General features: G+C 53.2%; 10 protein-coding genes across 10 annotated transcripts; 4 read left to right on the top strand and 6 right to left on the bottom strand.

The window, feature by feature from the left end:
- Positions 1-46: 46 nt before the first annotated feature.
- Positions 47-942, bottom strand: AYL99_05145 (hypothetical protein; the record flags this gene model as incomplete). Its single annotated transcript, XM_018836657.1, has 2 exons — positions 47-874; positions 925-942. 2 exons carry the CDS (start codon positions 940-942, stop codon positions 47-49), a joined length of 846 nt encoding a protein of 281 aa, XP_018693510.1.
- A 416-nt stretch (positions 943-1,358) lies between these two features.
- AYL99_05146 (hypothetical protein) lies at positions 1,359-2,750 on the top strand (the record flags this gene model as incomplete). Its single annotated transcript, XM_018836658.1, has 1 exon — positions 1,359-2,750. The coding sequence occupies one exon, from the start codon at positions 1,359-1,361 to the stop codon at positions 2,748-2,750; it is 1,392 nt and encodes a 463-aa protein (XP_018693511.1).
- Positions 2,751-3,688: 938 nt separating this feature from the next.
- On the bottom strand, positions 3,689-5,688 carry AYL99_05147 (hypothetical protein; the record flags this gene model as incomplete). The annotated part of the gene is made up of 4 exons (XM_018836659.1): positions 3,689-4,587; positions 4,651-5,084; positions 5,157-5,467; positions 5,527-5,688. 4 exons carry the CDS (start codon positions 5,686-5,688, stop codon positions 3,689-3,691), a joined length of 1,806 nt encoding a protein of 601 aa, XP_018693512.1.
- A 382-nt stretch (positions 5,689-6,070) lies between these two features.
- Positions 6,071-10,268, bottom strand: AYL99_05148 (hypothetical protein; the record flags this gene model as incomplete). The annotated part of the gene is made up of 2 exons (XM_018836660.1): positions 6,071-7,326; positions 7,424-10,268. The coding sequence occupies 2 exons, from the start codon at positions 10,266-10,268 to the stop codon at positions 6,071-6,073; spliced, it is 4,101 nt and encodes a 1,366-aa protein (XP_018693513.1).
- A 1,033-nt stretch (positions 10,269-11,301) lies between these two features.
- Positions 11,302-13,160, bottom strand: AYL99_05149 (serine/threonine-protein phosphatase 2B catalytic subunit; the record flags this gene model as incomplete). The annotated part of the gene is made up of 5 exons (XM_018836661.1): positions 11,302-11,341; positions 11,394-12,295; positions 12,349-12,606; positions 12,659-12,990; positions 13,043-13,160. The coding sequence occupies 5 exons, from the start codon at positions 13,158-13,160 to the stop codon at positions 11,302-11,304; spliced, it is 1,650 nt and encodes a 549-aa protein (XP_018693514.1).
- Positions 13,161-15,131: 1,971 nt separating this feature from the next.
- Positions 15,132-16,678, top strand: AYL99_05150 (hypothetical protein; the record flags this gene model as incomplete). The annotated part of the gene is made up of 4 exons (XM_018836662.1): positions 15,132-15,204; positions 15,270-15,961; positions 16,025-16,443; positions 16,501-16,678. 4 exons carry the CDS (start codon positions 15,132-15,134, stop codon positions 16,676-16,678), a joined length of 1,362 nt encoding a protein of 453 aa, XP_018693515.1.
- Positions 16,679-17,237: 559 nt separating this feature from the next.
- AYL99_05151 (transaldolase) lies at positions 17,238-18,328 on the bottom strand (the record flags this gene model as incomplete). Its single annotated transcript, XM_018836663.1, has 2 exons — positions 17,238-17,440; positions 17,521-18,328. The coding sequence occupies 2 exons, from the start codon at positions 18,326-18,328 to the stop codon at positions 17,238-17,240; spliced, it is 1,011 nt and encodes a 336-aa protein (XP_018693516.1).
- Positions 18,329-19,009: 681 nt separating this feature from the next.
- On the top strand, positions 19,010-21,303 carry AYL99_05152 (hypothetical protein; the record flags this gene model as incomplete). The annotated part of the gene is made up of 6 exons (XM_018836664.1): positions 19,010-19,125; positions 19,186-19,560; positions 19,612-20,186; positions 20,233-20,352; positions 20,411-20,698; positions 20,759-21,303. The coding sequence occupies 6 exons, from the start codon at positions 19,010-19,012 to the stop codon at positions 21,301-21,303; spliced, it is 2,019 nt and encodes a 672-aa protein (XP_018693517.1).
- Positions 21,304-21,615: 312 nt separating this feature from the next.
- AYL99_05153 (hypothetical protein) lies at positions 21,616-23,325 on the top strand (the record flags this gene model as incomplete). Its single annotated transcript, XM_018836665.1, has 4 exons — positions 21,616-21,636; positions 21,698-21,785; positions 21,841-23,088; positions 23,201-23,325. 4 exons carry the CDS (start codon positions 21,616-21,618, stop codon positions 23,323-23,325), a joined length of 1,482 nt encoding a protein of 493 aa, XP_018693518.1.
- An 880-nt stretch (positions 23,326-24,205) lies between these two features.
- Positions 24,206-26,189, bottom strand: AYL99_05154 (putative glucose transporter rco-3; the record flags this gene model as incomplete). The annotated part of the gene is made up of 6 exons (XM_018836666.1): positions 24,206-24,387; positions 24,486-24,727; positions 24,828-25,114; positions 25,187-25,665; positions 25,736-25,992; positions 26,053-26,189. The coding sequence occupies 6 exons, from the start codon at positions 26,187-26,189 to the stop codon at positions 24,206-24,208; spliced, it is 1,584 nt and encodes a 527-aa protein (XP_018693519.1).
- Between the last annotated feature and the right edge of the window lie 675 nt (positions 26,190-26,864).

Here is a 26,864-nt window from a genome sequence, read left to right on the forward strand (position 1 = left end):
AAATGGAAATAGAGTTGTCCCTCTGAAAGCAAGAATTCTGTCACAGTCACTCTTCAATTGCGCCCCTTAGCTGTATCAATTGTTGTTTGTTTTTGACCTCTGTTTCCTGCTTGATGGCCAGTTCGAGGTCGGTCAGTAAGAGCTCTTGGATTCTGCGAATCCGCCCTTCCTGGGCCAAGAGGAAAGGGTGCTGTGGACTGTGTTTTCTTGCCAGGTGTTTCAAGATGAGGAATTCTTCCGTCCTTCGCTTTAATTTAGAAGGGATGCCATCGAGCTCATCCGAGTTGAATTCCTCGTCAACGTCGTTGGTCGGCTCTTCGATCCATCCGTTACTCCACTTCTCACCGACACCGTCTTGAGGTTGGCCCTTGACCTTGGTCGTGGGCTGAGTAGCCGACGGCGTTGAGATATCGAGCCGTTCTTCCAAAAGATCTAAACGCTCCGCGATTTCGAGCAACGCTTGCCCGATGCTCGTCTCTTGTCTCAGGGCCTTCTTCTGTCTCAATAGTTCTGCTACCTCGTTCCTTCTTGTGTCAACTTTGTCTTTGACTGCCTTCACATCTCTTTCGAACCCCAATAAGCCCAGTCGGATATCCTCAATCTTCTCTTCGCCGCCATACAGCGTGCTTCCTAATGACAGGAAATCCTGATAGTTGTCATTGACAAGATCGACGAGCTCTGTGTTGAGGGTTTGGCTCAATTCGCGCAATTCTGTCTGCAGATCTTCAAGCGTCTGAAATCGGTTTGACAGACTGGACAGAAAGGCAGCGGCATCAAAGTCTGGGGCTAGGAAGGCCGAGCGCTCTAATGGCTTGGGGAAGGGAAGTGAGGCATCGTTGTCATCAGCATCTGAGCCAGAGTCAGAGCCACTAAACTGATGACCTTGTCAGTTCTCATCCACATTTGGGTGTTCAAGTAACACACATAGAAGCGATTGCTCATTCTGATTGTCTCAGGATGCTCAGCAGGATCCGGTTCCAAGTCGTACTTGCCATTCTTCAATTGGTTCCCCTCATGCTGTGTGAACTCCCGAGTACAGAGGGACTCGTGGACTGTGAGCCTGTCGTATAGGATTCGCTCTCACAGACGAAGCTTGTCTTTTGGTCGGTTGCTTGCACACATGACAGTCGCCGTCGAGTATGAAACACACACGTGCAAGAGGTGGGATTTGTGGAAGGGAGTCACACCTGCATCGGAGCTAAGTAAGATTATTCGGGGTTAACGCGCCGCTGCAGTGACGAAGAGTCGAAGCATTCATTAAATGTTCTCGGGCTTTCTCTCTCTCAGCCTCGCAGGTGTCTCCAACGACAATTCCACACGACATATCTCTCTCGGTAAATCTCAATAATACTCACAGGATGGACCAAGCTGCTCGAGGTGCTGCTGCCATTGAGTCCAAAGACTTTCGCCTGGCTGTGTCGCTCTATACCAGAGCCCTCATCGAACACCCTCACTCCCCAGACTACTTCATCCAGCGATCGCTCGCATTCGCACGTCTCTCTCCACCCCGCCATGACCTGGCTCTTAATGACGCAGAATATGCCGTTCTCCTCGCGCAGATACGTGCAAAGAGAGAGAAGATCGAGGCCGCACAACATCGACGAGTCGTGGCCCTTCACGGACTCGGACGTTATGCAGACGCCAAAGCTGTTTTGCAGCTAATAGCGAAATGGAGAACTACCAAACCTGCACAGATGGAGGGTAATATGTGGATGGCAAAGGTGGAAGGGAAGTTGAAAGATCTTCCAGAGTCGGAGAGAGTGTCGTCGGAGAAGGAATATCCGGAGATCGACCTCCCAAACCAGACACAAATGCAGCAGTTGCTCAAAGCACAATTGAAGCCAGATGGGTCTTACAAATTCGAGGAAAAGGAAGCTGTCGAGATGACTGCTCCTGACGCAGCAACTAGGACCACCAAGCCGAACGGAGATGGGACCCTGACAGACGCAAGTCCATCCACCGCTGCGCCCCCTTCTGTTCCAACCAATATCCGACACGAATGGTACCAATCTCCTCAAACAGTCACTCTGACACTCTACGCAAAGAATGTCCCCAAAGACGCCTGTGAAATTGATATCCAAGAAGATTCTGTATCCATTTCCTTCCCTCACCCCTCCGACCCGCACTCCACATTCACATTTACCCTCGACCCGCTCTTCGCTCTCATCGATCCATCCCAAAGCAGATCTGCCGTTCTGTCCACAAAGGTCGAGTTGACGCTGAAGAAGGCGCAGGCAGGGAAGTGGCATAACCTGGCGGGTGTTGCACCTTTGAAGGCACCGTCATCAAATACTGGCAGTGTAAAAACTTCGACGTCCATGTTGACGGATCCTTCCTCGTCTGCTACGCAACCAGCTGTGGTGAAGGAGAACGCTCCTTCCTACCCAACCTCATCTCGCACTGGACCCAAGAACTGGGATAAACTCGCGGACGAGCTCCACGCACAGACTAAAGCCAAAGCCAAAGCAGAATCCAAAGGGAAGGCCAAATCGAAGCCAGATGACTCCTCCAAAGACACCCAATCCAGCCCTCCCACCTCCGACGTTGGCGAAGACGCTGACTACGACTCGGATTTCGACACCGGCGACGCCGTCGATGGATTTTTTAAGAAGCTCTATGCCTCTGCGGACGAGGACACGCGTAGAGCCATGATGAAGAGCTTCTATGAGAGTAATGGGACCGCGTTGAGCACGAATTGGAAGGAAGTGGGATCGAAGAAAGTTGAGGAAGTTAAGAGCTCCCACGAATGAGAGATTCACAGAGTCTGGCGATGAGGCGATGTATGAATGACTGGGTCAAAAGGATTTCTAGCATGCACAGGAGTTTCTGGACACGGACCTGCGGGCCACTGAACGACTGAACGAAACGTACCTGTACCAACACAAGCGACAACAAAATCAGCTGTGGAAGCGGAACAAGGATGTGTATGAGTGACGGAAGCAGATGAAGATGGCTTCGACCGACGAGCAGCAGGACTTTGCGTCGCCAATGGACATGATGCATCTGACGGTGACGGGAAGGGCGGTGTGACAGTGGAGTAAAATAGGGTACGGAGATAATCTGCTCGCACTTCATGCATTGAGGGCCATCGCTTCTTCCTTCCCCCTGGTTTTTACTTATCATCATCCTCGAGCTTCGTAAAAATTATTCCTCTCCTTTCCCCTGGTAGAGCCCTTCTGCGCATAGCCCCCCTTGCCTTGCCTTGCCTTGCCTTGTCCGCCCCCCTTCCGCGCCATCCCCCGATCGGCTTAGGTCTGGATGTTCTTCACGCATGCAGACATACATACATACGCATTGTGGGTCGAGTGAATGCATTGTATGGGGGTTCGCGGTCTCACTCGTCCCACTCGAGCTCGGGTTCCTCAATTGTGAACGAGGAAATTGATGAACGGATGCATGGATGTGGAGGAGATGAAGAAATAAAATAACCGACTGTTTGCGTAGATAATCGGTTGGCTATTTTGATAGACGGGTAGATGGATGCATGGATGCATGGAAGGAAGCATAGATAGATAGATAGATAGGTTCACGGATATCAATGATCACTTCGGGCGAGAATGAATGAATTGTAGCCCCTTGCAGGACGGGAACCATGTTACTTCCCTTTCACCCCTTCTATCCATTCCATCCATCCCCTTTCATTTCTCCCGCGCCTTTGTGGAATGATATCTGCAGCCCGTCAACGACCCTACTGCCGCATTGCAGCGGTAGCCACGACACCGCCAGGTCTCCGGTTCGCCGCCAGCACATGTCCCGTGAGGGCAGAAGTGGTGGAGTTGGTGCTGGTGCTCCCCCTCGTCATGATCGAGGTGGTCCGCTCGGTCCCGTAGCTACTGGCCGAGTAGACGCTGGAGGGGTTCGTGCTGTTCTCGCGCCGCCAGACGCGTTGGTGCTGGTACTGCTGCAGCGGCAGCAGCTGGGTCTGACTCACGCCCGTGCCGCCGTGCGAGTGGTACTGGAGGTGCGGATGGTGCTGCTGGTGGTAGTGCCTGTACCGGATGGGACTGGGCCTACGGAGGTTCGCGCGCGACGACCGAGTGGCTGATGTGGAGGCTGATCTTGAACGAGTGGTGGGCCTGCTGCCGGCAACAATGGCCTGTGTTGGCGCCGTGGGAAGTGTTGTGAGGTGGTGGCCCGGTGCGCGGGCTGGGATGGCAGGCACCGTTCGCAGTGCTGGAGGATGAGAGGGGACAGGTGGTGGAGGGACGGAAGGCATCGGCGGCGGCGTAGTCTTTCTCGGTGATATGGGTTTCGGGGTTATCTTCTGGACATTCTTCGTCGAGGCCGGTGATGCGTCAGCGTCCTCACGCTTTGCTGAGGGAGCACCGGCCACGGTGGATGATGTATTGGCATTTCCAGCCTGAGCAGCAAGCACATCTTGCGCCACCTTTGCATGCAACAGCGACAGTGTCAAGCCCGACCCGGTGCTCAAAGCCCGAATCGTAGGATCTGCGCTCAGTGGCGTATGGTGCAGAGCCGGAGACCAAGTTGGTGCCGGGACGGCAGGAAGAGGTGGAACATCGGGGAGGACAGCAGTGTTGCCATGTGCTGATATCATCGCAGCATCTCGGCGCAGGTCTCCCCTTTCTGGGTTGCTATTAGCTCGGCTCCGTGAGGAAACGGTCGACGGACGAGTCGATGGCCGCGTACCGCCCGAGGTCGAGGACTGCGAGGAGCACAGGGACGAATTCCAGTCACCCAGGTCCAAGGACCGGCCCTCAGAGACCGAGCGCAGGGTACTCGAGTACCGGCTGCTCTGCGACAAGGCGTACGGTTGGTACCTGTGGCGGTGGTCGTAGTAGTAGTATTTGTGGGGATAGATGGCCTTTTGCGACGACAAGCTGTTGCGGCGCTGCAGCCATTGTTCGTGCTCGAGTCGGCTCTGGCGGCTTTCGGGGACGAGGAAGAGATGAGGGTCGTTCTTCTCAACCGACCAGGCAGAAAGGCTACTGGATACCGACAGCGCCGGAGCAGGAACCTTGGGGGCTTTGCGAGATACGCAGGAGCAGTAACAGTTCAAGGCGCCTGTTCCGCGACGATATGGGTGATGGTGGTCCAGAAAGGAGAGACAGGCAATGAAGATGCTGAGACGACACAGAGAGAGTCAGTAAACGTCACCCATGATGGTTCTGTGGATCAGCTGGAGGGATACTTACGCCATAAGAACCGACAATGCCACCAGGGCACGGTGCAGCCGGCAGGAGAGCCCGTATCTCCAGTTCTGCCCTTGCAAATCATTCTGCCATTCCTCCAACGGCTCTCGCAGGCACGTAGGCGCTCGCAGCGCGACCAGAAGATTGACACAACCCAGGATCATCCACAAAAACACTAAGACTTGGACGCAAGTGGCGCAGGCTGCTGCCAGCCTTGGTGATACGGTCGCGGGTGAGATTGTCTGCAAAGCTTTGCTTCTCTGTTGGAACATGAGGTAACTCCGGACGCCCATGGTGATGATGGTAGGCAAGGACTGGTGAGGGTCAGGAAATCTGGATATGAGCAGCATTGATTCCTCCACGGAAGACTCACAAATGCAATCGAGAGGTTAACTCCCGAAGATGTTGTTGAGCACACGGCTCTTTTCGTTCTGAGGAACACAGCCATGCATAGGATGCTGTAGGCAAGTGTCAGGATGATGCAGATGTTGATGACCCTGTACACCGTCACAGTCTTGTTTCCCTGGCCGGCCATGTTGGTGCGCCTGTGGAAAGAAAACATGATGCTCTGCTGTTGACCTGCAAAAGAGAATAGTAGCCATCTTGAAATCTTGACGCGACGCTCCAGAGAAATCGCGAAAAATTCACGACTGCCATTTGTAAGAATGCTTGCATAGAAAGACAGGTAAGGGCGGGACGAATGTGTGGCTGGAAGAATTCTTGCAGGAGGAGTTGAGCGGGTCGGGACAAAGAAAGAGAGGAAAAAGGGGCGTCCTTGACAGCAGGGGTCCTCGCTGAATCCAAGTTTCGGCTGGGAATTTGCCTATCCCTACCTATCCTTTCCTATTGCCAACCAAGAACAGAAACAAAGGGGGTATCGTAGAATGCAATCCATGGGTTTCGCCGCCATCCAAATATCAGTCGATCTCCAAGTCGACATCGTCATCCGATAGGTTCTCTTCGTCAACGGCGTTCTCCTGATCGCCTCCTTCATCAGGGCAGCCTTCCATTAAGGCTCTCGCGTACTTCGTATCCACCTTGTAAAGGTCATGTATCTCGGAAATGACCATTCTGACATCGCCTGTGTGTTGCAACGCCTTCAAATAACAGAGTTCTCGTCCGGCAATGTACCACACCCAGCTCGGGCTTTTTCCTTTCGAGCACACCACTCTATGCAGGCATGATGCCCTGAGGAGGGCCCATTCAGAGATGGGGCGGTCCTTTTCTTCTTCGTAGCGACGCCCCAACTCATGATCAAGTCGCTTCGGCTGGATGGCTCGGAACTTCTCATAAACAGTTGCAACGGCAAGGCTGTATTCTCCCCAGTCCTTAGTGTCGTTCGGGGTCGGCTCAATGCCAAATCTGGGGACCAGTCTCGACCATTGGGCTTCTATAGCCTGGATCTGCGGAAGCAGACCTTGCTCGCCCTCCAATAGGTCGGTCAGTATGTCCAAATGTGCCGCACTTGGCGCTTTGATCGGCTGGCGTGAAGACCCTGCTGTGTGAGATGTGTCTTGTTTAATTTGAGACCGGCCTGCTCGCCTCTTCTCCGCTTTGTCCTCTTCTATAGCAGACCACCAGTAAAGCCAACGTTGACTTAGATCCCTGTCGTAGTTAAGAACCTTTGTGTCCTTTTCTAGCGCCGTGAACTCTTGAAGCACCTGCTCTTTTAACTTCTCGGCAACATCGAATCTGAGATAGTCGATCACGTTTGCGTGAGCGACTGGTTTTCTGAGAGCAATTCCGGCTTTATAGGCAGGTTCTGGCAAACTCCTGGGCCCACTCGCACTTACACGGACTCCATGCCACTCTTTCTCGGTCAGGTCCCAACCCTGCTTGTTGCTATCAACCAGAAAACCTGCCAGCGCGGCCAGTTTCACGGCCCCAGAATGCTGTAGTTTATTGTGTTCTAGTTTTTGGCTTAGGGCATAGACCAACTTTTCATGCTCCGAGGCACACGAGCCAAGGAGGCTCGGACGAGCATTGAAAGCAATACACTTCCGGAAATAGTCCTCGAAAGACTGATCTTCTGGACATTCAACGTTGAACGTCTTGGAAATTGCTTCAGAGCGCTGAACCATACCACATTCAACCTCGTTGGGCATTGGTGGCATATCAACGTTACAGAAATGGCGAACAATTTCTGGGTCCCAAATACACGTCACAACGTCACCTAGATTCCCACAAGAGAGTATGTCAGCACTTCTGGTTCTTGAGCTGCAAGGGAAGGGCGAAGTTGCAGCAATATCAGGGTCTAAACAAAGACCTACCATCATAGTCGCCGCCTGATAACAATGATGCGAGAGGAAGGACACCTCGCCGCGAAAACAGAATAACATTCTTGTAGTGACGCAGCTCGTGTTTGTACACAGCTGTGCATTTCTGCATGTCGGACCCCAGATGCGCAGGATTTCTAGCCACGAGCAGTTCCATACCTTCAAGCGTGTTTTCTTTCAGCCCTGAAACGGGATGTGTAATTGGAATTGAAGAACCAAGATAAACTTCACCCGGAGCAAGCACACCTAAAGGGTCCGGCGCACAGAAGGCGGCAGTAGAATGTGGAATCTGAATCCACATTTTGTCCATGTAGTTTGTCAGGTAGTCATTCAGCAGACGATAAGCATTAGTGATGAGTTTCCTGCATGATTGCGGATGAAAGCCAGACTCCAGCAGGACTTTTATTTGCTCTTTGCTCGCAGAGGGAAATGAGCCCAAGGCTTTCTTGGTTTCAAGTCGTGATGAAGGAGCATGGTCTTGCATCCAGAGCCGGAGACATCTGGGATCCTTCATCGCTTCTGTGAGGGTGATTGAGAACGATTGCACATCTGATTGCAACGCCTCTTGGAGGATTGAACGTGGAACTCCCCTGTCTTCCAGGATATTGATAAGTTGAATGTTCAAATGTGCCGGCTTGCACTCGGCGGCGTATTTCAGCACCTCAAACGTTCGCAAAATAGCATCATCATCCGCTTCCTCACGTTCGCGCGGATGTGGCTTAATCTTGAGCTGAGATTCGGAAACTTCAATCCAATAACCTCTGTCACTGACGGTGGCGTACATGTTATCGTAATCCACCAACCACAAACCTTTGCTGCCTGAGATACGTCCTTGGACAGCAGACGGTGGCTCACCTTCGCCGCCGTACGCTGCCCAAATGGCTTTGGCGAGGGGATACGACATTAACGCACAGCCGTCATTCATCACTTTACGTTTTGAACCGTCATCAGGCAAATCACCAAGTTCATCGGGTCTGTACAAGAACTCATGTCGCTTAAGCTCTACCGTCGGAGTCGTCCTCGAAAAGCCAATACTCCATCTGGAGAATAGTTTGAGGTCCATCGAGTCCGCGTTGGCATTCAGAGGCATATGCCACTGCATCAGTTCTTGTCGCATGATATTCCGGTGGTGGGCTTCAGGCCTGACATCTGGTGCGCCGAGGTTGAAGTGAGGTCGAGGAACCATGTCAAATCCAGTCTCCGCAAAGAGGATGATTCTTGAACGCCGTGGTTGCGCCTTGTTGCGCCGTGCTTTACTTTTCACCTCATCAACGAAGCATGCTCGCCAGCTACGTCCTGCAATGAAATGGGAATTGGATGCCAGAAAATCGATCACCTTGTCATACAAGGGAGCCGATTTGGGGCTCAGTCGTCGTAATTTGTCTGGTAGTCCGAATGGAGGTCCGTCGAGCGCGATGAATCTGTCAGCACCAAACTTTCGGTGGAAGCGGCTGGACTTAACCAACTGTATGGCATTGAGGCGGAGTTGGAGTACGCTCCGTGAAGAATCCTCGTTCCAGTCCAAGGCAGCAGTGAAATGGGCAACCCTGTTTGTTTTTTCATCTGTGTAGCTATTGTTTTGCACAATCCAACTGGGGAGCTCCGACTTGTGAGGGAGCGCTGGCAAAGCCTTTGCACGACACAACTCCTTGATCCTGAGCCAAAATTCCTCCGAAGAAGCAGGAAGCTTCTTGTGGATCTGTTCGAATTCCTTGTACAGCTCAATTGGTTTCAGGCCAAACCAAGGTGCAAGCCGATACATTTCCCAACAGTACCAGAATGGTACTGTTAAGGGCAGGATTGCTTGTTTCGTAAAAGGCCCGTTAGACCTGAGATCGGTTGGATCAGACTGAGTTAGAGCCTGACTCAATTCATTGAAAGAGGTGGAGAATTGCTCATCTTCAAAGAGCTCGTTGTAATCTTCCATTGGGAACAAGTCAGGCGAGCCTTCAGCCTGCGAGGTGATCAGGGACGTATCATTTGACACCCCCCCTTCATAATCTTCGACGGCGGTTGAGAAGACAGAGCATACAGCAGAGGATACTGCAGTGTCAAAGCTGATGGGGTCAGGCACTTGGAGGTTGCGAGTTCCTGGACGAGGTGATGATATGGGTTTGAATTGACGGATCTCAGAGGGCTTTCGCTGTTCCTCGTTTTGCTGTGGCAGAATGTGAGCCGACAGAAACTCAGATTCAGGTCGACGACTAAGGTCAAATGGAGAGCCAATTGAGCGCCTGGAAGACTGTGCTATAAGCTGCTTCAAATGCGACCCATCTTGCGCGTTCTTCTTGCCCCAAGGTTTCTTCGAGGCTTCGGGTGCCGCAGTCGACAAGCAATCTTGCCCTCTGCACACTGCTTCGCTTACAAGGGTTATAGGAGCCGTCGTAAAGGACGCAGCAGATGTAGAAGCTGACTCGACCAAGAACCAAGGCGACAGTTGTGCTAGCTCTTGGTTCTCATTCAATATCTCGTGCAGGATTTCTAGAAGCGCATTTCGCTGAGAGTCGCTGAGAGGGACGAGGCCAACCTTGCGCGCCAGGAGGCTCTTAGTCACAGGTAACACTGGCAAAGTGCCCGGTTCTTGCGAGGGTTTGAAGACCCATTGAGAGTGAATCTGCCGTGCTCTCTCCTCAAAGTCACACAGAATCGCATGAAACGTCTCCGTCTTGGAACAGAGGGATCTAATCAGGTTGGAGCATTTGCCAGCCACGCCTTCGGAGTCATAGGCTGCATCAGCTTGTCCACTGGGAAGCTTTGGAAGCCTCAAGTCCCAGCGTGAATTGAGACGGTCAAGTGCCTGATCAATGTCATTGCTGCTCTCCACCTCTGTGGGCGGCATGTCGACGCCCACATTGGTTAAAACATGCGCTAACAACCTATGGTTTTGTGGTCGAGCCGCGAAGTGCTGTCAACGGACTCTCGGTTCGTTACCAGCTGCTTACTGGGCGAAGGGCAAGGCTTGCCAAAGAAGGGTCGATTTCGAGTCCATGAATGCGAGTTACGACAAAGCTCAAATGTTCACAAGGCTCTCCGTATGAGCCCAAGGAAGAATGTACCGGTGCCTGAGGAACAAGGACACAATTAAGAGGAGGAGATTGGTTGTAGTCGTCCTAGTGCAGCCAGTGAAAACAGGGGTCCGTCGAGAGGTGCGGCACGATCCTGGTGCTGGTGGTGATAGCAGTGGCACTATTAATTAGGCGTTCCTCTCGGGCGCCATTGCCCTGGCGCGAAATCAGTTCGTGCATCTGTATCTCGACCGAGCGCGTGCACGTGTGAAGTGTTTCAACCGCTTCCCGCCCAGGCCAGTCAGATTCCTCCTTATCAGCCTCATTCGCCAGAGCTTGGCCCGAACGACTTGTATTTCGGCTGGTGGCATCGGCGATTCTCCGCAGTGGCAGAGGCATCAAGGGGCCACGAAGGAGAGAAGAACTGCATATATGGTACTAAGGAAACAGAGGAGGAAGAAGGAGAAGAAGAAGAGAACAAAGGTTCAGGGCAGGGCATGGGTCTTTTATTTTCTGCTGTGTGTATAGACTTTAGGCACCAACCTAATCGAGGTTCCGAGTTACTCGCCTTGACAGCGTGGCGGGTGTGTAGGATTAGGAACCAGAGGCGTCCATCGCGCTCTGCTAGCCACCCATTGCTTGCTACCACCTGTCCCGTGTTTCGCGATGTAGCCGCTTCCTGCCGTTCTATCCCACACCAGGCCCCAACCACCTCCTATCGCCCAACCTGTTCCTCCACTCGTAAGTGCTCAAGCATATGCCTATCCACTCGTCGACTTTGAGAGAGTGGGCCGGAGTCGTGCACTCGTGTAATCATCATCAAGCGGGCATCATTTGCAATTCTTCAATCTCGTCTTGTCCAGACTCTCAGTCCTTTCGACGATGGCCGCGTGGGTTGGAAGAGCCACTGGATCACGTCAGCAAAAAGAACATGGCTAGAGTTACAACATGTGACTTACAAGCTGATTCGCCTTGCCACGCCCTGCAGGTTGGTGTCATTCTCTGCTTCAGCGGCGGCTCTCTCTAGAGCAGCTCGCCTGTCCTCGGCACTGCGCTTCTCAATTTCCTCAGGCGACGGGGGAAGGCGCTCATTCTGGAGATCGACTTTACGGGCGTCCTCAAAGTTGTGGATGGCTTGCTTGATGCCTTCAGCACCCAACATCAGGGTCCCTGCCGGCAGGCGACCTCCGGACTGAGTCTTCAGCTCAGTCACGCGTTCGGATTCTTCACGCAAGACCTGGAAGACCCTGGAAAGTCGCCCAATGGCCAGGATCTTGTTCTTGATGGCTCGGCGCTTGGCTTCTGTGGATTCCGGATCGGCACCAAATGGTGGCGTCTCTGGTTCCATGCTCGAGCTCTGCGTATCTTCCTCCAATTCTTCCTTTGAGCAGGTATTGAGGATAGCAATGAGCATATCTGTAATCTTTTCACCGACAAAGGGTAGAGACCACGTGAAGACATCCATGAAATTCGGAAGCCAGTATGGGTGGGGGGTGCAGTTGAATTGTCTGATGTTCATAACATTGTTTTCGTATTTGAGCACTGCAGCTTTGTTGTTATAGACGTCAAGGTAATTCGGGGCACTGAAGATGGTCATGACACTGGGAAAACCCGTGGTCCGTGTCTTGCGGTACATGCGATATCCTGCATCTTGCGCCTCATGTGCACGGATGATGGAGAGCAGGTTGTTCTTCTCGAGGAAATTGCAGGCGGCCGGGTAGGAGAAAAAATAGGAGCAGCCCCTGACGTGGTTATGGACGTAGTATTCTCCCGTCTTTTCTTGACCGAATTCTTCCAGAGGATCAGCCCAGAGTATGTCACACATGAGGCCGTGCGTAGGAGGCTCGCGGAACCGGTCGATCTGAAAACATTAGCAAGTGATAATGGCCAAATTGAAGAGGTTACATGGCATACGGTCTTGATGTCCTCCAGGGTGTGGAGTTCTGGGCTTAGGCCACCATGTATACATAGAAACTGCTTGTTCATGACAGCCGCCAAGGGCAAGGCACAGAAGGACTCCATGCATGCGTCATAGACCCTTTCCGAGTATTTGTGCTTGCATTCGAGTTTGAAGGTGAAATAGTCTGTCAGATGCCTGCACTCGTGGTTTCCCCGGAGAAGCCACAAGGTGTTCGGGTACCAGATCTTGAGGGACCACAGGTAAAGAACACACTAAATCGGCCGTCAGTTCGCGAGACTTGGGGGAGAACTGAAGGGATCACACCTCAATGCTGAAGTATCCGCGGTCAACATAGTCCCCCAAGAAGAGATACCTGGTTTCAGCAGGATCCCCGCCTACTTCAAATAGCTTCATGAGGTCAAAATATTGTCCATGCACATCGCCGCACACGGTGATGGGAGCATCCATTTCCAGCAGATTGGGTTCGGCTTTTAGCAACTTGGTCCCTTCACTTATGATCCACAATGCCTGCTCTTCGGTCAACCGACCTTCTCGGTAAAAGTGTTGCTTCAGGAAGGACAAATTCGGCTTCGATCGATCGGCTGATGACCAAAACTGTTCGTTCGTGGGAGGTTGCATGGCGGGAGCCTGGACATCTGTCATTGCATCAGATATTGCCTGGAGAAGAAATCCTTTTTCACCACCTACCCTTGCATACTCGTTCTTGAGTGCTCACCTGGGAGCCATCTTCCATGATATGCAACGTGAAGTCGATCTCCGGCACGGGCTTCTTATCCACCACTGCTCTGTGTAACGGGCCATCCATCTTGATTGTGAGGTGCGCTCCGGGCGCGAGCGGTCTTTGAGACGATTGAACTGTAGCTGCGCTGGAACTTGATGAAGAAGATGAAGATACCAGCTAGTTCGTGGAAGGAAACAGTCAGCAAACTTGGTTGTGGCAATGTTAGCGCCGGAGGAATAATGGTCGGTCGGTAGTGGTGGTGCTGGTAAGGAGGAGGGGGTTGAATCGGCTTTGTCGAGGAGACCAACGAGCAGATGATCGAGAGGCGCGACGGGCTTCCCAGAAGTTATCGCGCAGGGGGCAAGGATGCGGTGAGGAGAGATCTTGGACGCCGACAATGGGGCAAGAGCTGAAAAATAAAAGTGGGCAGCAGTTTGAATATTGGGGGCGGCTGAAGCTGTAATAAGAGTCGGATTGTCGACCAGTTTCAGGAGGATGATGAGTTCAGGCCAGGGCTGAAATTCTCCAAGAAACTAAAACACACCCGTCCAACTGCACCAACGGTTTGCGTCTGCGAACAGCCAACTGCTGAGTGACGGATGCAAGTCAGTTGAGCCTAAAGGAAAGCTTGGACGATGAATGGGACCTAAGTGAGCCTCCGAGGATATCAATGGCAACATCAGGCGGTGGAGGACATCGAGTGCTGTTCAAGGAGGGGCAATAATACATAGTGGGAGGGCCAAGGAGGGATCAGACCAGATAGACGGGGCTTTCATCACAACACGGGGTCCGACATGGAAGCGAGGCACGCGCCTCAGCTCCATTCGCCGTGTTACCTTCGTGCCTGTGCCTCGTACAATTCAACACATGTTGCAGGGAAAATCTCCCATCGAATTTGGCCCCTGCGGCCGCCGCTTTTGGAGATAGTTTACCCTCAATCCCAAGGGGGGCTCACCTGGCGTATCCCACACTTTACACACCAGAATGAGTCTCCTTTAGAAGCACAAGAGCGTCATCCATCCCTTGGAAGAATGGGTGCCTTCAGTCGCACTGCCCCAGTCATGGGCGCCTCAAGGACGCACAGGGATTGAGGAAGAGGAGTCCTGTTGACTTGACAGCGTCCTATCCCTTACTTCCTTTTATGTGCTCAACTGACTCTATCGAAGTTCCGCGTTCGAGCCTGCTGTACAGAATGCCTACACTAAGGCATCTCCGTCATGCAGCTGGCCATCCAGACAAGTACTGATGGCTCGCCGACTCCAAACAAATGCTTTCATTTTTCCCCGGCCGGAGCTTCACGACAAGATTTTCTCTTGTCTGAAAAGACCGTCGGAAAGGAGGGAAAGAATGTCACTGACTCACTGATTTGTCGTGTTGACTTGGGCGAGAGGCGACATTCGCTCAATCGAAGCCCTGCGGCCCCGATCCGGTGCCGACTTCCACGTGACCGCAGCCGGACGAACTGACACAACAACATATCACAATATGTCCAATGAGGCGCTGGTTCACGTCGCAGTCATGGTGGTTTCCATTGCGAGGCCCTGGTGACACTGGCTGGGTGGGCGTTGACTGATCCCAGGAGGGCACCCGGCGCCGGGCTTCCTGTGACGCACGTGAGTTCTCCGGCGACAACAATCCCCATGGATTGCTCCGAATCTGTTGAGATTTCCTTACGAAGGATGGTTTCGCTGGGCGCCACTGGAGTCTACTCTCAGAGACAAAGTTATCAGTAAGGGCTATTTCATCTATGAGACCGCCAAAGTCGTTGGACTGAGGACAGGCCACACGGGCTACCCCAAATCATACTCGTTGTTTGTTGCATTTCTGCTCGCAAATTCACAACATGCTGTCCATTTGTATGTTTATTCTACGAAACATTTCTATCTTCTGATCAGATGCTGACCGTTATCAGTAACACTATTTGCTTTCGCAGTGTTATGTACTGTCGGGATCCCCCTTGTAAGGTATCTCTTAGATCCCAAAGGGCTTCGAAAGTATCCCTCCACCGGAATCTCAGGCCTCACGTCACTATGGTCGATGTGGCACAACCGGAAGATGAAGCGGTTCATGGCCATTCATAAAGCTCATGAACGCCTCGGCCCCATTGTCAGAGTCGAGCCCAATCACTGTAGGTCTCGTCCTTCGACGTGATGGGTTTCCTCAGTTGTGCTCTAATGCTAACATAGATCCCAGTATCTTTCAGTTCCCCAGAAGCATTTGCCGACATCTATTCGCACAGCGCTAGCAACATTCTCAAGGACGTTTTCTACGATGCTATCGCTGGTCCCTTCCGAAGCTCAGGGAACACGAGATCTCGCGAAGAACACACGCGAAAGCGGCGGACAATTGCAAGCAGTTTCTCGCCCAAGGGCGTTGCCGAGTACGAAGAATGTGTTCTCAAGGCAGTCCAGAGTCTCCTTACCAGGCTAGACAAACTCCACGCGCAATGTGGTGACAACGGCTTCAATGCGACGCCGTGGATTCACATGTTCACGTTTGACGCCATCGGCGATATCGTCTTTGGGAACTCATTTCACTTCCTCGAGAATGGAAATGACACATGCACCGCCGAGACGCCTGAAGGCAAGCAGTATCAGGTTGAAGCCATTGCATCCTTCCTTGGGGGGGTCAAGTTTGCTAACAATCTCGGCTACCTCGGCACGGATCTTGCAAAATGGTTGAAGAAGAATGTCCTGTACTGCACATACGGCGCGAAAATGGGTGCCAACTTCTCGAATATGAGCATCTACCGCATCCGGCGACGTCAGGAGATTCCCGAGGAGGAAGCTCCTCACGACATCTGGTCTCGGATTATAGCTGCGAATCGGAAGCCTGACGGCTACGTGATGCCTTTCGGTGAGCTTATTGCTGAGTCAAATTCACTGGTATGTTCCGTTCTGAGTCGAAACGGCCAATATCATCGTGACCGACACTAATCAACGTATCAGCTCAATGCCGGCAACGACACCATTGGCAGCGCACTCACAAGCCTCATGTATCACCTAGCCCGCAACCAAGCAGCCCAGAAAAAGCTCCAAGAGGAGATTGATCCAGTGTTCCCTGCAGATGTTCAGGTCTGCAACAATGATGCCGTGAAGGATATACAATACCTCCGCAATTGCATCGATGAAGCGCTCCGAGAACGTCCTCCTGTCGGCATTGGCCTGCCTCGGATCACGCCTCCCGAGGGTTGTGTGATCGCTGGCCGGAAGATTCCAGGCAACACGACCGTCTCGGTCCCAACGTGGACGGTTCACCATAACCCTGAGCTGTTCCCCGATCCGTTCGAGTTCAAGCCCGAGCGCTGGACAGATGAGAAGCAATTGCCGGCTTTGAGGAAATTCTGTCTCCCCTTTAGCACGGGAGGGTGAGTGGCTTCCTGGACATGGACCGAAATCGCCAAACGCTGACTTCGTTATCACAGTCGAGCCTGTGTAGGTCGAAACCTCGCGTATCTTGAACTTCAGGTCGCTGTCGCATCGATATTTCACCGGTTCCACGTCGAGCTGGTAGACCCGAAGGCCGAGCTGGACACTCTCGAATGGTTCAATAGCAGTCCAGGAGAGCTGTGGGTCAAAGTCACACCGCGACTATCAGCATAAGAATTGGAGGGTGTTGCATGGCCTCATGAGTATCTGCCAGGTTTTTCCAACGTGGAATAATCATGTGATATAGTCTGTCGATGTCCAGCCAAACACAACGCCAGTTCATGTTTGATGAATCTCATATATTATGCAGCCGATCAGTTCAACAAATGCTCGTATTATGACATCGTCCGAAAAATTGCTCGAGTTCACAGGCGATGAACCTTGGAAGATTCACAGGTGTTAAGAGAATCAGGCGGCCGAGACTTAACCTGAGGCCCTGCCATAGCGTTTCTGGACTCCGACTTTTTGAGAGCATCAATTATCTACTCGGTACAGTGACCGGTGCTACGCTGACAGATGTGGTAGTAATCCTCCAACGGTGGCGGTACAGATGTTGAGTATCAAAATTCGAATTCGCCAACTTGACAGCATCCAGACTATAGGATCGAGGATTTGAGATTCTGGATTCAAGATAGCATGATTTGGTCGCTATGATCAAACCCGTCTAGAACGATATCTATCCAAAAGCGCCGGATCCACCCTAATACCCATGCCCGACTTGCGATGTGTTATCTTACGTGCTTGTGCCCGCCAACGAGTCCATTTTCGCCCTCAGCAGAGCGTTCGTTTCCTTTCCAGCGTCCAAGAAGATTCGAATGGCCTCATCGAGCTTGTCTGTTGCCGGCTGGTCCAAGAACATGGCGAGACGGAACTTCGGCTCGTTGTCGAGGAAGACGGGCTTGAGGTCCTTGGTGTGTCCATTGGCCATGGCGGATACTGGAGGACACGTTAGCAGCATATCCAACCACCGGTGAAGAGAAACGGGGGATGATATGAGTCCTAGATACTGAACTTACCTTTGTCGGCGTCGAGGCTCTTGGTCATGGGCATCGTCTCGCTCCTCAGCTCCGCGAGCGTCCCAGCGTTCAAAGTCATGAACTCCAGTCCCGACAGCTTGGAGATTTCGTCCATGGTACGCAGGCTGGCGGCCATGATCTCTGTCTTGACCCCTTTGCTCCGGTAATCCTTGAAGATCTCATCGACGAGCTTGACCCCGGGTCCCTTCCAGCCTGTGTAGTCCTTCTGCGGCCGGTTCTTATAGTACCAGTCCGTGGTGCGCGCGACGAACGGTGAGATCAACGTACACCCGGCCTCGGCGGCCAAGGTGGCCTGGTGCACTGAGAAAATAGCCGTCATGTTGCAGTGGATGCCATATTCCCGCTCCAGGACCCGCGCGGCCTGCAGCCCTTCCCAGGTCGAGACAATCTTGATGAGCACGCGCTCCTTGGAGATTCCGAGGTCCTCGTACATGGCAACGATCTCGCGCGCGACGCGGATCGTTGTGTCCTTGTCGAACGAGTGGATCGCGTCGACTTCGGTGGACGTCCGCCCGGGGATGCGCTTGAGGATCTCCGCGCCAAAGGTGACCAGCAGCTGCAGCAGAGCGGCGGCCTCCTGTTCCGCGGGGTCCGTGGACTTCTCGAGGCCGTACTTGGCCGCCTTCTCGAGGATCCAGTTGAACTTGGGCAGTTTTGTCGCCGTCATGATGTGCAGCGGGTTGGTCGTCACATCTTGCGGGCTGTACTTGGGCAGGATGTCGAAGTCAGCACTGTCCACGACGATGGTGGTGTGCTGTCTCAGCTGCTCCAAGCTATCGGGGGCCATGATGGATAGATCTGATGTACGAATCAAGGTTCAAGGACGGAATGTAGAGGTCGATCGCGAGCTCTTTTTCGTGCGACCGTCGAGGAAGAGCGATAGAATATTGAAGTGCTGAGGACGGCGTCGCCATCTTTTTCTGGGAGGACGTCGGTTATTGAACCAATGTTGTTTGAAAGATCACGCGTCTCAGTGTGCTCTGAACTGCTCCCGCAACACTCCCAATGGCCACAACAGTACCTGGTATCCAGACAAGGTAGGCTCCGAATTGTCAACTCGAAAGCACGGAGTATGGTGGTGTTGTACATCGTTGGCCAATCGGCGCAGAGATTCTACGAGAGGGCCCCACCCGGCGCCGGTTAAGCGAGTCTCCGCTCTTTATGATCTTGGCATGTCTTGGCGCAAACATGGCGGACCCTGTGATCCATCGTGCCATGTTCTGGTCTTGTCCCCAGAGTCAAGGATCGATTTGCCACGTGGGGATGAATGAATCGCGAATACTTGGAGTGTTTACATGCAAAGCCTCATCTTTTCCTAAACGTTTGACACCCCGTATGTCGCTGCCAGGCTGATCCGGACATGTCATGAATTGTGATGGAAGGACATTCTCAATCGCCGGCTCCAGGCCCAATCCGTACTCAGCCTAAGAAGACATTCAAGGCCTGTCGGACATGTCGGCGGCAGAAGATGCGTTGCGAAGGGAAGGCTCCGTGCCTGCGGTGCCAGACCGCCGGGACTGCATGCGTCTTCGATGTCGTTGGTCCCAAAAAACCACCCCTCGACAAGAGTGCCGAGCAGAAGAGGTTGGCCGCCTGATCTATTCACCAACGATGTCTTCATCGGCCGCTGACTCCTTCTGGCAGGATTCAAGAATTGGAAGCCGAAATTCTGAGACTCCGCAGACAGAGTGCCCCAGAGACATCTGGCCCTGGAGCTCCGACGGAGCCGCCTTCAAGCGAACAAGTGCAAACGCCCATAAACAACCAGGCCGCCAGCGATCCGCCCACAAGTGGCTCTGCGGCCGTGGGAAAGCCCCAGAATCCCTATGCACTGGCGCCGCATGATCTGGATGCCCCGGTGACCGCCATTCATGCCATGACTCCAGAAACCCCTCGGCCTTCCGGCGGCCGAAGCTGGGACCCGGAGCAAACGACCTTGCTTCCATCTATCGCGCAGCCCCGCGACTTTGTGTCTGAGGGAGAGTTAGATGAGTCTTTGGCTCGGGAGTTGTTCAACAGGTGAGACTTAACCCCGGCCAGTTTGAGTGCCTTTGCTAAGCGTCGCCAAAGTTTCATGACCGGAAGTAATACCTTTCTGCCGATGTTGGATCCCGTGCTAGATACCTTTGATTCTCTGCGCGTTCGCTCGCCATTCTGCTTCGCCGTTGTTCTGGCCACCGCAGCTCGGGTCAAGGAGGCGGCGAACATCACAGACCACGTGAGACAGGTCACCCAGAATGAGGCTCGTCGTCTGGCCGCTGAAACCTTGTTCATTGGTGTGCCCTTTCTGGAAGATGTCCAAGCCATGACCCTGATCGCAGCCTTTTCGGAACGCACGTGGTTTACCATTGGCCATGCGATACAAATGGCCCTCGTTTTGGAGCTCCAAACTGCCCTGCAGCAGCTCTTACGTAGTCCCCGTTCCCATTCCTCCGACACCCAGAAGACGGAGAGGTTGCTCGCACGCCAAGCAAGGACATGGTTGATGGCGTCGTTCATTGAATGGGAGATTGCCGCTGGCACGGCGCGCCGTCCACGAACCGAGCCAATTGATGTTGAGACTCTGCGGGCATTTGCAACTCATCCAGCTGCCAATGCATCAGATTCCCGAATTGTGTCTCTTGTGGAGCTGGTTATCCTGCGAGGTTTGTCCCTATTTGAAAAATAATGGTTGTTGGCTAACGATATCAGCCCAAATGCAAAAGGAAATCGAGGATTCCGAGAAATCCTTATCCGCTGTGATGACCAAGATCCGTTCGACCTGCCATCAATTCGATTCATGGTGTTCATTTTGGGACAAGAATTTTGCAGGTACGATGTGTCGCCGAAACCCTCGAAGCTTGACACACAAACTCACTACCGCGCACAGATGTTGGCTATCCTCAACCGTCTTTCCAACGCACAAGCCTGTACATGTCAAGAGAATATGCGAAAACATTTACTTGCTGTGCTGCCTTGCGAAAGATTCAGCCGACTTCATCTCCTGAGAGTTCGGCCACATTGGGTGAAACCAATCTGGACTCTGTCGCTTCTGAGATACTCTCTTACGTGATGGGTGTTATGTTCAGCCAGCTGTCATTCTTTGTACAAAGCCCGGCATACAAATGGCACCTGAAATGGGCCCCGACGTACACTGCGTTAACCCTCGCTTTTACTTGTGCGTATCAACCGCCTGGTGTGATGAGAAGTGACGAGTTAGAGAACTAACCGGCAGCAGGTGTCCTTGCATTGAAAATGTCAAAACTCAGGCCCGAACTTATTGAGAAATCTCGCTTGGAGCCCTTGGCTAAGGAGGTTGCAAACTCCCTGCAGACACACCCTCATCAGAACTTCCATCATGTGATCCGCTTGTTGATGGCAGTCCCTCAGAGTAGCCATTCCGTGCCACCCAACAACCAGATGAGAAGCTCAGAGAAAGCCACAGGAATAGAGGTGCATTCGGCATATCATGACGGGCGTGTCCCTCAATTCTTTACCCGACCTTCTCATGGTGACCAAGGATCCCAACCCGCCCAAAAGCCGGCTGGCTACGATAACATATATTCTCAGACCGGCGGCGACCACATACGCCTCGATACTCATACCAGCCAGGATTCAACCGCCAACAACCATCTCGACTGGCTAGGTAACTGGAGCAATCTTGACTCGAGCTGGCTGTTGGACGGTACCTCAATTGGATCTTTCGGCCTGCCGAACAATGGCAATGCCAGTGTCTTTGATTTTGACCTTCCCATGGGATTCCAGGAATATCGATATGAGTGAAGGGAAACAGCTATCCGGGAAAGTGGCAAGAGCCCAGAAGCTTTCCCGGGCTTGTTTTCTCACACACCTGACCAGTGTCCACTTTAATTTCAGCCGGCACCGGCGCATGACTCGGGGCACTGGACAACTCGGAACCGGAATCCCCACAGCCTGTGTTGATGCCATTATCAGTTCCAATCAGCGACGAATGGTCGCTCGCGGTTGTGAACGACTTCTGCGGCATCTGACAGGCAAGCCGAATACATATGCAGGCGTGCTGAAGGTCTAATATCTGTGTTCAGTACCGCTCAGCTACCAAAGTGTTGGGGGAAGATGGCTCCAGCAATACCGCCGGTACGTATAACTGCCAAGACCACCAGGCTATGTGATGGGCTGGCCCTGATATCTGTCACAGCTGAAAGACCCAAGTCTTCTTATTGACCGTGCCTTTGTGAACGGTCAATGGGTGGCCAGCGGCTCGGGAAAGACATTTGAGGTCACAGGTACGCAACAACGGCTTGTGACTGGGTTCAACGAAGTCAACTGACCCGACCCCAGATCCGAGTACCGGTGCTCTGGTCGGCACATGTCCAGAATGTGGCGTTTCAGATACAGAGGCTGCTATCGACGCTGCAGCCGTTGCTTTCAAAGCATTCCGAGCCACAACCGCCCGGCAGCGGTCAGATTTGCTAAGAAAGTGGCACCAGCTCATGCTCGACAATGCAGAAGACCTTGCCATTCTGATAACGATGGAGAACGGGAAGCCCCTGGCAGATGCTCGTGGGGAGGTCAAGTATGCGTCCGACTTTCTCCTCTGGTTCGCGGAAGAAGCGCCTCGGATCAACGGCAGTACCATCCCGGCCAGTGTAGGTGGTAAGCGGATTTTGACCGTCAAGGAACCCATTGGGGTTTGTGGGCTGATCACGCCATGGAATTTCCCTGCGGCGATGGTCACGCGCAAGGCTGCCCCTGCCATCGCAGCGGGGTGTACCGTGGTCGTCAAGGCACCAGGCGAGACCCCCTTGACGTCGCTCGCTCTCGCAGAACTATCCAAGCGGGCGGGCTTCCCAGCAGGCGTGTTCAATATCATCACGACGCTCGAAAACACCCCGGCCGTCGGCAACGCGCTCTGTACGCACCCGAAGGTCAAGAAGGTCTCCTTCACGGGGTCTACGGCCGTCGGGAAGCTTCTGATGAAGCAATCGTCCGACACGCTGAAGAAGCTGTCGATGGAACTCGGCGGCAACTCGCCATTCATCGTGTTTAACGACGCCAATCTCGATGCCGCCGTCGACGGTGCGTTGACGAGCAAGTTCCGCTCGTCGGGCCAGACATGCGTCTGCGCGAATCGCATCTACGTGCAGAAGGGGATCCTGCCGGCCTTCAGCGAGAAGTTCGTCGAGCGTGTCAAGCAGTACAAGCTTGGCGCCGGATTTGATCCGTCAGTCACGCACGGTCCGCTGATCCACGCCCGCGCCGTGGACAAGGTGGACAGCCACGTGCGGGATGCGGAAGCCAAGGGCGCGCAGATCGCACTCGGCGGGCAGAGGATTCCCGGCCTCGAGGAGCGTGGCCACTTTTACCCGCTCACCGTGCTGTTGAACGCGACGCCCGAGATGCGGATCGCGAGGGAAGAGACCTTCGGCCCCGTAGCGGCACTTTTCCCTTTCGAAACCGAAGAAGAGGTCCTCGCCATGGCCAACGCCAGCGACGTCGGCCTGGCGGGCTACTTCTTCAGCCAGGACGTCCAGCGCTGCTGGCGCGTGGCCGAGGCCTTGGAGGTGGGCATGGTGGGCATCAACACGGGTAAGTGCTTCTTCTGTATTTGAATTCCCACGACAACCCTTTCTTTTTTTTGGATAGTTCCAAATCTATGTATTACTACACCCACCTAACCTCGTGAACGCCCTTGGTGTAGGCATCATCAGCGACCCTGCATCCCCTTTCGGGGGCGTCAAGCAGAGCGGATTCGGACGGGAAGGCAGCGCACTCGGCATCGAGGAGTACCTGACGGTCAAGAGCATGACCTTCGGCGGTATCTAGATGCGGCTAGGATTTCCTCTGAGCGATGGCAATGGCTGCAGCAGGGAGTTTACCGCGTCTTCGACCTCGCTCTCTCTGACAGTACATTCAATCTCGAGGTCTAAGGAGGTTTTGGCTTTCCCCTTTCCCCCACCGGAATCGCTTTAGATTTTTCGAACTCGGAACATACCCTTGTATTCTAGATATTGTAGATATCGGAGGAAAGGTAGAAGAACAATTGAGGAACATAAACGCGAAGATCTATATGTGTGTGTGTTTGTATGACATACATGCTGCTCCGGTGCTCGATCCCAGCAGCATCTTCTCCTGATAGTCGACCTTCCCTGTCGCCGGTTTCGGCGCCGGCACGCGCCACTTGATCACGTAAATTCTATCTCTCTTGTCTTCCGGAGAACGTATCTATTTATCTATTCACACATCTTGATCTATGTGAGCATGCATGAATGCCCAGGTGGATGAACGGGAATGAATGAATACATGTGTCGTGGTGCTAGTATGTCTACATCAAGGTATTGGAAGCTGGAATTGAACGTAGGCAGCCGGTTGGACCACATGGATATTTTTCCAATGGAGGCGATGTAGACTGACACTGATGCTGATGCTGAGAATGCCTCTCTCCCCCTCCACTTCCCTCGTCCCGATATGTATACTCTACTCTATACACAAACACATGTATGATAACGTGCTGTCGGATGCGATCAGTCAGCGGTGCCGCCGAAATTCCAGAGCTGCTGGCCTTGCACTGCCGTGACTTTTTGAGTCCGCTGGAAGCAAAACGCAAAGAACTAAGCGGCCCACCCATACTGGCTTCTTTTCATACCCTCTGTCTCTCTTTCAATCGTTCTCTCGTCTGACATCGATATTCTTCCTTGACCAATGATCACGACGAGGACACTTCTGAGACGGCGACCTCGTTTTCGACCTTTCCGGGCTTCTCGTCTCCGGCGAGGGAGAGACTGCGCTGGTGCACATCGGCGAAGCTGACAGTGGGCACGAAGCCGGCGGACTGCCACGCGTGCGGCACCTTCTCGTAGAGTTCGTCGACTTGTTCGAGCGAGAGACCTAAAATGTGCATCACGTTAGAATCATGGGTTTCCCAGAACAAAAAGCCAATAGTACGGGAAGGATCAGGTTGGGACAAGAGGAGAGCCTAGTCATACCTTTAGTCTCGTAGATGCAGAATTGCACGAAAACGGCACAGAGCACACACAGAGCGCCCCAGATGAAAAACACCTTGGATCCCAAGTTGGCGTTGCCCTTGCCGGGATTGACCATGTAGGGAGTCGCGTAGGCGAGCGCCCAGTTGAGCAACCAGTTGCTCGACGAAGTCATGCCCAGGGCTTTGGCGCGGGTTTTGAGCGGGAAGATTTCGCCGGTGACAACCCAGGCGCAGGGACCCCAGCTGTTATAAATCACGGTTGAGGTCAGTTAGGAGTTCTTTTTTGTCGTAGAGAATCTCAGGCCAAACAGAGCCCTGATTCTCCTTTAATGTTGTCACGTACCTTAACTCGAAGAACACAATGTAGAAGCATACAAAGGCGATGACCACTGAGTTCGCGGTGGTGCTGTCGGGCATGGTCACGCCGATGGCGGCCACAATGAATTCGCAGGCCGCCATGCCCAGGGCGCCCATAATCAGTAGAGGCCGACGGCCCCATTTCTCCACGAGGTACAGACCTGGGAAGACGCCGACAATGTTGCACACATCGCAGATGACGGTCACAAGGAAGGGGTTCGAGATGCCGGTGCGTTGGAAGTAAGTGGTGCCGTAGTAGAAGATGAAGTTGATCTGTCAGTCCACGGTCAGATTTCTCAGACTTATATGAGAAGGTGGGGTTGGGAGAGTGATAGGGGGACCTACGCCCGTTAGCTGCTGTAGAGCCTGCAGGCAGATTCCCGAGATGAGTCTCTTGCGGAGAGGTTTGCGGAAACAGGTCAGGTACGACGCGGAGCCTAATGACATTTCGTATTCGTGGTTGCCCCTGATCTCCGCCAGTTCGTCTACGATAGCCGGGTGATCGACCGCGAGCCGCCTTAGACGCCCAAGACTCTTGGCCGCCCCTTCGAAGTCGGACTGGCGGACTAGTTGCCGGGGCGTCTCGGGGAGTAGGGCGGAGCCGAAGAAGATAATGAGGGCGTAGATGAACTGGACGCCGATCGGGATGCGGTAGGATCCTGTGTCGTTCCTGTCTTTGGTGGCGTTGTCGACAATGCCGGCCATGAACATGCCCACGGTGATGAAAAGTTGGTAGGATCCAATGACGGCGCCTCGAAGCCATTTGGGTGACGTCTCGGCTTGGTACAGAGGGATAGTCGCACTGAGCAAACCGACTCCCAGACCTGGTAGATGTTTGTGTGAGCAGACGGACGGGTTGTATCGCTTTCTCTTGTCCTTTGGGAACTGCCTTACCTGCAAAGAACCGCCCCGCGAGGAACAGCGGAATGTGTGTGGCTGCCGTTTGCATAGCATTCCCAAACATAAAGACACAGCTGTTGACCATCAGAGCCTTGCGGCGGCCAATGAAATCGGCAATGGGAGAACTGAGCAGAGCCCCTGCAAAAGTCCCCGCGGATAGAATGGACACAATCAGAGATTGCTGGCCTGCAGTGACATTGAGCTCGCCGGTCTCATCTCGATATCCCGTGGAGAAGTGAGACTTCCAGTAACTGGCAGGCGTTAGAGAGATTCCATCCAGGTTGCGACGGAGAAAGGAATGGAACACCTACTCCATGGCGAGAATGCCACTGATGTAGCCGATATCATAGCCAAAGAGAACACCACCAAATGCGACAAACAAGCCGACGAGGAAGGCGACAGTGGTAGATCCCGCCGCATCGGCAGGCTTCTTGAAGAACAAACCCATATTGGAGAGATGAACAAGAAGTGTTGAAGAGCACCTCCCCGGTTGAGAATCAGAGACAGGTGTTTCTATCCAAAGGGTGATATTGTTGGATCTTGCGATTCAATTCCAGAGGGGAATCTCGTTTTTTGTATCCCTGATGGATCAGTTGGAGTTTTCGCTGCAAGTCGACTTCATGAAGAGAGAGAGAATGGCACCGGCGCCGGGGGTTGGCCCAAATCCCACGGTTGTCGTCTTCTCCACGGGGTCCCCGTTCTGCATGGACCCTGCGAGGTGGGCAGAAGTAGTTTGATCCTGTGCCTCGTGGCATCTCGGCTGTGGCAACCGGGGATCTCCACCATACATCCCGTGCACACCTGTGAAAAAGACGGGATGCTTTATCAAGATCCACCAAAACCGGCGCCGGTCACGTGAAGCTTCACGCGAGGCTCGGAATTCTGTCGCATGCGGCTGTTCAGGTATTTGATATTTATATTCGGCACATGCATGGCGCCGGTCGTAGCTCCCGGGCGCATCGATTTGGTGAGCATGATATCGAGGTATGTACTTGACGGTGCAAGCCGTGCAAGGCTGCCGAAGCCACATGGTACAAGTGTCCTGCCCTCGGCGAGAAGTAAGAGAAGAAACAGCGTCCGGAATGCAACGTCCCACTTCAAAGTTTGTCCAAGGACAAGATGG

The sequence above is a fragment of the Fonsecaea erecta genome (genome assembly GCF_001651985.1).
Source record: "Fonsecaea erecta strain CBS 125763 chromosome Unknown Scaff4, whole genome shotgun sequence".
NCBI lineage: Eukaryota > Fungi > Ascomycota > Eurotiomycetes > Chaetothyriales > Herpotrichiellaceae > Fonsecaea > Fonsecaea erecta.